At 38.1% G+C, this 12,079-nt stretch overlaps 1 protein-coding gene across 1 annotated transcript in view; it reads right to left on the bottom strand.

Moving 5' to 3' along the window:
* IKZF3 (IKAROS family zinc finger 3) overlaps positions 1–11,467 on the bottom strand; it is a gene marked incomplete at its 5' end in the record, with an annotated part of 73,685 nt that extends 62,218 nt beyond the window's left edge. The window contains 4 exon segments of the mRNA XM_084863695.1: positions 11,150–11,166; positions 11,168–11,330; positions 11,333–11,381; positions 11,384–11,467. Coding sequence (XP_084719821.1) covers positions 11,150–11,166; positions 11,168–11,330; positions 11,333–11,381; positions 11,384–11,467 — 313 coding nt within the window.
* Positions 11,468–12,079: the final 612 nt, after the last annotated feature.

The following is a 12,079-nucleotide window of genomic DNA, read 5'->3' as shown; positions in this document are numbered from 1 at the left end:
AATTGTAGTATATTCATACTATTCAACAACAAATGAGAATGAATAAATGTTACAATATGAATGGATCTCAAGAGTATATTTAGGAAAAAAAAAAAAAAAAGCCAGACATTTAAAAAGGACATATTGTATGATTCCATTTGTATGTAATTCAAGAACAGGAAAACTGATATATGATTTATACAAGTCCAAATAATGGTTAACTTTGGGTGAGGAGGGTATATTAATTATAAATGGACACAAGGGAACCTTCTGGGGTGATGCACATGTCCCATATCTTGATCTGGAAGGTGTTTATACAGGTAAAAATAAATCAAGCTACATACATTAAGACATGTGTACTTATTTTAAAAATTTCTGTTGGCCTGACCAGTGTGGCTCAGGGGTTGAATATTGACCTATGAACCAGGAGGTCACAGTTAGATTCCCAATCAGGGCACATGCCTGGGTTGTGGGCTTGATCCCCAGTGTGGGGTATGCATCAATAAAAATATATTTTTTATTTTTTATATATAAATAGATAGCTTTACTAGAGGCCCGGTGCATGAAAATTCATGCACTGGATGGGGGGCAGGTCTCTCAGCCCGGCCTGCCCCCTCTCACAGTCTGGGAGCCCTCAGGAGCAGGAGGTGACCTGGCGATCAGGGAAGGCGACACCCCATCACACCTCTGCTGCAGTGACCTCAGCTGGCCCTAGTTACCTGAGCCTCAGGCAGCCCTGGGCAGCTGAGGGGCTGAGGGCCTGGGAGACTCCAGAAGCAAGTGTGCAGAGCTGCCAGATCTGCCTGGGGGTAGGCCCAGCCATGCAGAGCACTTGCAGCTCTTGTAGCTGCGGGTGCTACCACCATTGAGGATGTGGCAGTCAATTATCATATTCCCTTCTTATTGGCTGTGGGTGCTGCCAATGATTCATCCCTCTCTCTTCCTCTCTGAAATCAATCCTATCTAATAAAGAGGAAGAGAGAGGGATGAATTATTGATTGGTTGCCTCCTGCAGGCTCCACACAGGGAGATCGAGCCTGCAACTCTGGCATGTGCCCTGACAGGACATCAAATTGTGACCTCCTGGTTCATAGGTCAATGTTCAACCACTGAGCCACACAGGCTGAGCAATCAAAATATGTATATTTTAAAAATCTGTTGAACACTCAAATATTATCACATATCTAAAATCCAAACCTTACAAGTGCAATTAGAGCAGTATGTTCCAACTTTTTAAAAAAAATATATTTTTTATTATTTTTTACAGAGAGGAAGGGAGAGGGATAGAGAGTTAGAAACATCAATGAGAAAGAAACATCGATCAGCTGACTCCTGCACACCTCCTACTAGGGCTGTGCTTGCAACCAAGGTACATGCCCTTGACCGGAATCGAACCTGGGACCTTTTAGTCGGCAGACTGATGCTCTTTCCATTGAGCCAAACAGGCCAGGGCAGTATGTTCCAACTTTTGCAAAAAATTTGAATTCCACGGGTTTTAATGATTCTTCTAATCATCTTTATAGATTATATCTACACTAACCATCCACTGAAAAGACACCATATATCTTAAAATTTTTCATGGTTAGGAAATTTATTTACATATCATATGACAATTAAATATGAAGGTGGTGTCAGTGATAGCTAATTTCCCAAATTTCCCTGAGAATTGAGATTTCAAGATGTTCTGTCATGTGATTGTTTTGGCCTTTGATTTTTTTTTTTTTTTTTATTATTAACTTAGGATATAGGTTGTTTGCCATTCATCTTTAGAAAATAAACAACATTTTTTTTTTTTTTAAATATATATTTTATTGAGTTTTTACAGAGAGGAGGAGAGAGGGATAGAGAGCTAGAAACGTCGATGAGAGAGAAACATCGACCAGCTGCCTCTTGCACACCCCCTACCGGGGATGTGCCCGCAACCAACGTACATGCCCTTGACCGGAATCGAACCCGGGACCCCTCAGTCCGCAGGCCGACGCTCTACCGCTGAGCCAAACCGGTTTTGGCATAAACAACATTTTTAAAAATATATATTTTATTGATTTTTTACAGAGAGGAGGAGAGAGGGACAGAGAGCTAGAAACGTTGATGAGAGAGAAACATCGACCAGCTGCCTCTTGCACACCCCTACCGGGGATGTGCCCGCAACCAATGTACATGCCCTTGACCGGAATCAAACCCGGGACCTTTCAGTCTGCAGACCGACGCTCTACCACTGAGCCAAACCAGTTTCGGCCAAATAGCATTTTTTTTTTTATTCACATTTGTCTCCAGCATCAGCCCCACTTATTTATATGCTTCTCATCTTTTAGCTAAACTTCTGGAAAAAAATGGTCTGATCAATGTTTCCGCTTCCTCTATTCCCATTCCTGCTCTAAACCACTTCAATTTGGTTTCCATCCCCACTACTCCACAAAAAAACAGCTTTGTTAAAGTCAATAGCAGGTTTTATGTCAACAAAATTAACCCACACTTTTTGTCCTCACCTTACTTGATTTTTCAGCAATATTCAACATAGCTGACCACCCACTCCTTCTTGGAACACTCCTATCATGAATTCCGTTACACCACAATCTGCTGATTTTCCTCCTGTCTTGCCCTATTGCTCTTTCTCTTTTGCTATCTCCAGCCTCCTCCACCTGACTACCTAAATAAGATGTTTCTCAGACCTCAATTCTGAGTCTTCTTCTCACTACATGCTCTCTTTAGGTGATACAATTTATTACCACGGCATTAAAAATCACTGATGTGCTAAGGATAACCAAACTTCTATCTAGCTCGACCTCTTATTTAGAGGAGAGGTTCACCAGCCCTGCCCCTACTTTAGCACTCTATTTATTTCCTTCATAATACATGGCATAGTTTTAATTATTTCTTTTGCTATTTACTTGTTTTGGAGTCCTGTTTTCTTACTTGACTATAAATCCCATGAGGGCAAAAGCATTGTCTGTTTTCTTTACCACCATATTACCAATATTTTTGCATACATAGCACATAGCAAGCATTCAATAAATAAATATTTTTGAATAAAAAATGAAGACTTCTATATTCAATATAATAAAGAGGTAATATGCAAATTAACTCTCACGCCCTCACAAGATGGCTGCCTACAACCAGGTTGGCAGGGGGGTTAGTGAGGGATGACCAAATGACTAAACAGCAAACTGCATGGGGCAACCAGGCTGGCAGGGGAGGCAGTTAGGGGTGACCAGGCCAACAGAGAGAAGCAGTTGGGGGTGACCAGGCCAGCAGTGGGGTGCAATAAAAGGCGATCAGGTTGGTGGTGGGGGGGCAGTTAGGGGCGACCAGACAGGGGCAGCAGTTGGGGTGACCAGGCAGGCAAGAAGGTAAGCATTTAGGAGCCAGCGGTCCAGAATGTGAGAGGGATGTCCAACTGTCGGTTTAGGAACTGGTTTCGGCTACAAGTTGTTTTTAAAATAAAGCCCTAACTGTAATATAAAAGTGAAACTGATGATAAGATAACTTGTATTTCAATATATAAATGTACCAGAATAATTATTCTAGAAGACATAATAATAAAGTAGTCAGATATATTTGTAGAATCACCATAAATGCAAGAGCTAAAAATACAGAAGAATGCAGTTGTATCAATAAGGGCCAAATTCTTGGCTCTAAACTAAAGAATCATCTCTTAATTTATATAGTAGTTGCATTTGTAGACAATTTGGATCATAATAAAACCATGCAAAAATACTTCATCTTTATATATAAAATGCAGTTCGGTTCTAGCAGTCATTAGACATACATAAAATGTTACCAAGTATCAGAAAAGAGAAAGATTCCAACTTAGAATGAAGGACATAATGGATGAGTGAGAATTTCAATTGGCACAATGGTAATCATATTAAAAGTGTTGAAAAGTCAGAAGTTAGTTTTGGTTAGAGAGACCATGAGTTCATTTTTGGATTATTGAGTTTGAACTGCATTAGAAAAATGGGGAGTTAGGCAAAGCAGGAAAAACTAAGCAGCCCAGAACATCGTGAGGGGATAAGGATACCACTGGCAAGGAATATTGAAGCTACATTGTGAGTTATCTGAAATGCCCAGCTAAGAAATACTTAAAATGGCCCAGTTGACCTGACTTAGTGGTTGAGCATCAACTTATGAACCAGGAGGTCATGGTTTGATTCCCTGTCAGGGCACATGATCCCTGGGGTGTGCAGGAGGCAGCCAATCAGTGATTCTCTCATCGTTGATGTTTCTATCTCTCCCCCCATCTCCTATCCTCCCTGAAATCAATAAAAATATATATTTTTAAAAAGAAATACTTGCCCTAACCCGTTTGGCTGAGTGGATAGAGCGTTGGCCTGCGAACTGAGGGGTCCTGGGTTTGATTCGTCAAAGGCATGTACCTTGGTTGCAGGTACATCCCCAGTAGGGGGTGTGTAGGAGGCAGCTGATCAATGTTTCTCTCTCATCTGATGTTTCTAACTCTCTATCTCTCCCCCTTCCTCTCTGTAAAAAATCAATTTTATATATATATATATATATATATATATATATATATATATATATATATATAGTTTTTTTTTTAAAGAAATACTTAAAATGGTTTTTGAATAGGGGAGTAACTTGAGATTTTAGGAAGATCATTTTGGCAGCAATACTCAAATTGAATCGAAAGAGGCAAGTTTAGATACAGGGTTACCAATAGAAAAAAACATACAGCCATCTGAATCAGTAATTTTCACAATGTGTTCAGTGGAACTCCAGGGTTTCAGAGGGCTAGCACAAGCGTCGATCTGTGGCTGGGGAAAGAAAGGGCCAATAGCTAGGTAGGCCTAGCAACAGGCTCTTGCTCTCTTCCCCCATCTCAAGTGGAATATCACACTTGCGTCTGTTCCACATAAGACTTTTTAAAATATATTTTTATTATTGATTTTAAAGAAGAAGAGAGAGGGAGACATAGAAACATCCATGATGAGAGAGAATCACTGATCGGCTGCCTCCTGCATGTCCCACACTGGGAGCTGAGCCCACAACCCATGTATGTGCCCTGACCAGGAATTGAACTGTGACCTCCTGGTCCATAGGTTAATGCTCAACCACTAAGCCACACCTGCTGGACTATTTTTAAAATTCTGAATGGTACAGCTCATGCCTTTGTACAGGGAATAGTAAAGTTACGGATACTCTTACTTAAATAATTTTACATGAACAAATATTCACAGGAAAAAATACTGTGGAAATTTCAGTGCTTCACTGAAATACAGAATGTAGCAGCCTTAGTCGTTTGGCTCAGTGGACAGAGCGTCGGCCTGTGGACTGAAGGGTCCTGGGTTTGATTCCAGTCAGGGACACATGCCCAGGTTGCAGCCTCGATTTTCAGTAGAGGGAAAGCAGGAGGAAGCTGATCAATGATTCTCTGTCATCATTGATGTTTCAATCTCTCCCTCTCCCTTCTTCTCTGAAATCAATAAAAAAAAAAAAAAAAAGAATGGAGCAAATCCAAAAGTTAGAAGGAACTATATTATTTTTCCCAGAGCAGAGAAGAGCCAATATTGGATTAAAAAGATGGTAGTATTCATCCCATTGGATTTAGCCAATATTTCAAACTCTCCTACCAAACCTCTCAATATCACTATTTACCTTACTCTCTTTACCATAAAAGCCAAACCAATGGTCAAATGACCAAACATACAGGAACTCACTCATTAATTCACTCAATAAATATGACTGCACTCCTACTATGTGCTGGGGACTGGGCCGTGATAAAAAAAATCCCAACATTTTGAAATGTGAGTCTAGAAGGGGTTACAGGGGTATTAATGTCCAAAATATGTAAGTAATCTAGTTAAATAATCTTTATATAATTAAGAGTTAAGAATGGAAAATATAGTTTTTTATTATGATGCTATTGAAATGTTTACTATTTCTCCTATTAAAAAAGTTTTCTTTATAAACCAACAAATAACCTGATGTTTTCATTTCTAAAAACACTCAATAATTATAGTTTGTTTTCTTAATATTTCTTTATTGCTGAAGTATTATATATGTCCCCTGTTCCTCCACTCAATAAGTGTAATTTGTGATATGTGTATGTGTTGCCAATTTCATTGCTATAAATGTTAGGAAGTCAGCTGATTTTGAATTACTGATAATGAGTAAAGAATATTGTTCTAGCCCTAGCTGGTTTGACTCAGTGGATAGAGTGTCCCCCTGCAGACTGAAGGATCCCAGGTTCCATTCCAAATAAGGCCACATGCCTGGGTTTCAGACTTGATCCCCATTAGGGGGAATGCAGGAGGCAGCTGATCAATGATTCTCTCTCATCAATGATGTTTCTATCTCTCTTTCCCTCTCCCTACTTCTCTGAAATAAAAAAAATATATATTAAAAATAATATTGTTCTATAAATGCTTTTATTCTGTTTCATATCCATTAGTAAACACAACTTTTTTATCTCTCTTAGATGGGACACATCCTATATAATCAGAGGCTAATATGCAAATTGACCAAACAGCAGAATGACCCATTGCTCTGACTCGCACTGACCACAGGAAGACAGGTGCTTAATGCAGGAGCTGCCCCTGGTGGTCAGTGCACTCCCACAGGGGGAGCGCTGCTCAGCCAGAGCCGGGCTCACAGGCTAGCGAGTATAGTGGCGGCAGCGGGAGCCTTTCCCGCCTCCACAGCAACACTAAGGACCTCCAACCAGGGGGAGTGGGCCTAAGCCATCAGTTGGACACCCCCTGAGGGCTCCCAGACGGTGAGAGGGCACAGGCCAGGCTGAGTGACCCTTCCCCCAATGCACCAGGTCTCTAGTATCCAATATATGGTATCAACTACATATTATTTTGATTTACTGTACACCATGACTTTAGACTCTAAAAACTGAATGCAAAAAACAGGTTTCAATTAAGACTGAAAATTTTATCATTCATAATCACTGGGGATTACAGTATTTTGAGATATTACATTATAGTAATAGTTATACATAGATCACATTTACATATAATAGAAATATACTATAATTACTTTTATATTATTTCATCTTTTTGTGGTGATTTAAAAGGCCTTAGGGTCATCCTTATGATTTTTAATAATTATAAATATACCACTTAATGGAGAATTTTATTTTTAAAAAGCCAAGTAGCAGAGTGCACTATATGTCTTATGATGTTTAGGGTCTCTTTTCACAATAATTAATGAATCCTTAGCACAATAAAAGGTTTATTGAGCACTTACTACATGCAGGTTTCTGTGATGATCAGTTCTCACACATGACCTAAGAACTATATCTTGAGTTAGGAGCCAATTAACAGTGGATGGCCAATAAAATGCCTACCAATGATATTTTAGTCCCAAATAAGTGTAAGTATATACTACTATACATTTATATACTAATGACAAATTTATAATAAAATGTTTTTAAAATTTCTCTGGAAATTTTTATGCTAATTTTAATCATCTATATCTTGCTGATTGAGAAAACAAATTTCTGCTTATATCTGATCTGTATTTCAATGAATTAATATGTAATCCTAAAATCTGCTGATATAAAGTTAATAGATAAGATCTGGCTTTAAGTTATAGGCTAGCCAAAACACACACAAAAACCAAAATTTTTGTTTTCTAAGTTTCCTTTTTCTATTATACCATTTAATTAAGTACTTTATGAATTTTCTGAGTTCTATCAAAGAATTGCTAATACCAATCCCCTACTCACGAAAATTAATTTTAAAAAAGGCATCATAATAAACATAATAAAAATTACTCCTCAGCACTAGTTTCTCAACTGAATGCAACAAACTCTGAGGGTCTTTTATGAACCAGGAACTATTTCCAGCACTGAATGTAGAAAAATAAGAAGCTTAAAGACTAGTGGGGAAATAAACACTTAAATCAACAAATATTTTCAGTACAATTGGCAGAAGTATGCACAGAAAGAAAAAGCCTCTAGCCTAGCTAAGGGAGGTGAAGAACTGGGTAGAATAAGTACCAGAAGGTTCAGGGAAGGTCATCAGAAGGAGATTATGCCTGAGTCTTGAAAGATGAGCAGACAGGCACAGCCAGGTAATGAATGCGGTGAAAATTTTAGCAGACATAGAAGAAGTGTGAAAGAGTCTATTTCATTGGATTATAGGTAATTTTCTAAAATTATGTCCTACTAGGACCCCATGGCCTTTCTGTGGCTTTTGTTCCTTTGACTTTTACCATTTCACCCTTCATCAGCTCATAATGGTGGGCTAGTATACCCCACCATCCGAAGGGTATATCTCTGTAAATCTCAACCATCCAGAGCATGGAAAGGGACCTTGAAATAAAAATGGCTTCCACAAAAGCAATATGGTAAGAAGTAGAAGGTGACATCAAGAAGGAGACAAAAACTGCACAATACCCAGGGAATAATTAGTGTAGGGGCATTCAGTTCTGCACAGTTCAAAACCCCTGTGAGAATATACTATAGAACAAGACGTTAGCTGATGGTCAAAATAGTGACCCAAGGTCACCAAAACAAAGTTATCTCTTGTGTACCTTTTATAAAGCAGAGGGCTGTAAAACAAATACACTTAGAAAAATCTCTATCCATCATTGTTTAAAGAGAAAGATTTTACATTTAGCGAAAAACATGCCAATACTTGTGAAATTCATATTTATGAACCACCTCATTTCCCAACCATACCAGATAGATGGAACTAATTATTACAGTACAAATAACAAAATTTAGTAACATAAATAGTCTTTGGATAAAAAAATATTTAGGATCATCAGAACAAATAACCAGCGCATAATGCTATATAAACTGGAGTACAAGCCATTGTTTGTGCTCACCTTTCACTATTCTATGTAAGTAAAATATGTACTATGAAAAACAAACAAACAAAAAGAAAATATTTAGGATCACAGATCATGAGAAAAAATTTATAGTTTCTGATATAATATGTACATTGACTAATTTTATATGACAAGATTTATACTTCAAAGGCATATTTTATCTGATATTTGCACACATAAAGTCTCAATAAATGTCTATTGAATAAAAATATGAATGAATTTAAAAAGATTTTGTATGCTAAAGAAATAATTAGCTATATAGCTTCACAGTAAACTCTAGCATATCAATTTGGCCAACAAATTGGGCAAAAAATAAAGACATTCCATAAAGTACTCCACTTTCTGACATTGTCAAAAAATGAGCATACAATATAGATCAAATCTCTATGCTAGATTGAGACCAAAATATCAAAATAATATAAATATACCTTAAATATCACACACGAGCCCTATTAATCAATCCTGGGTAGCTCTCAATGAACAAGATATTTAACTACATTACTCTGTCCTCAAGGACTTAACGTTAGAATAGCTTAAGTCACATCTTTAACCATTTTTAATTTTTTTATTAAGTGTTGAAATTTTTGCATTAAGCTTACTATATACTATCCATCTCCATGGACCTATGAATTTAGTCATCTAAACTCATAACTGATCACTGATCTATATTCTACATTTTATCTCTTCCCATATATAGTACATTCTGAATTCTATATAAGTTTTCATTCCTTGCCCAGAGAGTCTTCATCCAGGCTTACCTAAAAATTTTTGTTAGAGCATTAATATTCTAATTTATGCTATTTAGTTAATAATTTCTTTACTTCACATTAAATGAATTTGGTAGTAGTAACATTGACAGAGAATCACCCTAATTTCCATGAATTTATACTATTCTGTACATTATTCTTGAGAAGTGAAATGGCTAAGACTAGAAAAAATAGTGTTGGCGTCCTGATTTATAATTTCATAAAAACAAATTTAGCAATTCATTTATAATAAAAGAATGAGAGTTCTTAAAAGTATTTTTTCATTATGTACAGTAATCTAATTTTTTTCCTGTCTTTGGCCAGAACTTTTACATGTTAAAAATTACACTTCATAAATCATTTTTAAAATATTCAAAGTGCCAATTTTTAAATTATTTAAAAAACCCTAATAATTAAACATTTTTTAAGCATAAAAAATTTTTCATCAGAGAAAATACTTGAAGATTACTCAATAATGGCCATTTTAAAGTTTCTATGAACACACTAAATACATACTGTTCATTGACTTATTTGGCATTCTACTTAGAGGGGAGAAAGATGTGTATATGGGCCAAAAACCTGTTAGCATTCCCTTGTACAAACTGAGGATTTAGAGCCACACCGCGGCACTCAATTATATTGTGAAATAAAAGCTTCATCATATTTATTTTCATATCCCAAATTAATCTAACTTTAATAACTTCATATGCTCTAGACCTCACGCTGCCAAAGATGAGGTTCATTGGCAATAAGAGATCCTTTGATTTTTTTATGAAGAAAAATTTGTGCTATTCATGCTATTTATAAAATTAACATTTCAATTAGGTTTCATTCTCTCATTTATTAATTAAATGAACACATTTCTCATAAATTCTGATTTTCTAAATAGGACCACCTCCCCCAACTTGAGATACATCTGCCATTTTCAAGATTTTAGTAAACACTTGTTGAAAAGACTATTGAAAAGTTTATAATAGGGTGAAATTTTAGTTATCCCAAAGAAGTACATATGGAGATTTTTTGGAGAAGCGAGGATAATTTTATGGCTTTCAAAGTTAATTCAAATGAAACTCAATGTGAGCCTGATTTTTGCTCTGGGGAAAGAAAGGACCATTGGAAGATCCAGTTCCAAGGGACCAGCAGATGCCAACCACTTTAAAATTTACCTTTCCCATATGACAGCACTTATTCTTAAAAGCAAAAAGTCACCTTTCTTTCTAAACACGCCACTCAGACTAGCCTAAATCCAATGGACACTGAGGCCCCAGATGAAAAAAGAAAGATCCAAAAGGATTATTTATTCCAAGCCATGTTTGCTGCCATTTCAGGGTCGCCCGTAAGCGCTCTTCCTCTGTAGACTTAAGCGTTGACCCCTCATGTTTGACACCCCCTAAAAAATAACATTTCGGACAAGTTACCCCTTTCCAAAGTTGGCAAGGAGAAGGGAAGCAAATGAGATGTAGGAGAACCGACGCGCTTTTCCCTCTGAAATGCCTCATGTTTACTTTTGACCAAAGAAGCAAATAGAAGCAAAACCGAGATTCAGAAGGAACTCTCTCTGCTGCGTGCCCTGGCCGAGCTTTCCAAAGACCCTTTACCAAAGAAGCAGGCTGGAGGCTCACCTTCCATCTCGCCGCCTGGCCGGGCTGGAGCAGCCGCTCTGGCTATCCGGCCACTCCACGTGCTCCTGCCTTCGCCAGGACGCAGCTCGCAGCTGGCGGGAGATTCCCGGCTCGGGGAGTCCCCGAGATCCGCTGGCGAGTCGGCGCAGATCGAAAGGGACAGGAGCCCGCGACCTGCCGTGCGCGGGGTTACAGCGGCGCTGGCTGGCGGCCGCTTTGAAAGACGCTCACCGAGGAGAGGAGCGCAGGAGGTCCCGCGCCTCCATCCCCTTTTTGAATGTCAAACTGGAGAACCCCTATAGGATGGAAATGGCGCATCAGCAACTTGTCTCAAAATGTCTATTTTAGAAGAATATGGATAGGAGAGTATTGGGTCAGGGGAGGGGGAGTCTGCATGGCTCTCTTGCAAGTTTAAAGTTAAAAGAGGTTTGTCTTAAGTTGAGCAAGATCTGGAACTTTTGGTCTAGATTCCGAGATCATAGCCATGAACAACAATGAGAACTTCATTCGAAGGATTCTGTTTTTCTTCCTCAGTTTTTCATTTCACACGATGGAAGTTCTTGGTCCAAATTTGCAGAAATTTCTAGGACAGTTCAAAAGGACTTGGACATTTTTATCAACTCCACTTTTTCATTTGGGGAAGCATTCTCTCACTTGGCTTTTCCTTCCTGGGAACTGCTGAGTTTATCTGCCGCCACTCACAAAATGCTACACACTCTGTGACTGTGAATTTTTTACTACCCTGCCTTCTTTCAAATAGGACCCCAGACAGCTTACAAAAATACATATATAATGTGTCAGAAAAGTACGTTTTTAAAAAGTGGAGGTAAGGGTCAGGGGTAAAATTAACTCAAAGATGTCAGTGCACAAAGATGTACTATAAGCATCTTTTCCCAACATCCTTCCCACTTTACAGAGTAAAGCACACAT

This window comes from Pipistrellus hanaki (genome assembly GCF_964339955.1).
Source record: "Pipistrellus hanaki genome assembly, chromosome: 16".
In the NCBI taxonomy this organism is placed as follows: domain Eukaryota; kingdom Metazoa; phylum Chordata; class Mammalia; order Chiroptera; family Vespertilionidae; genus Pipistrellus; species Pipistrellus hanaki.
The sequence above is the reverse complement of the archived record's forward strand: the minus strand, read 5'-3'. Positions and strand labels throughout refer to the sequence as shown.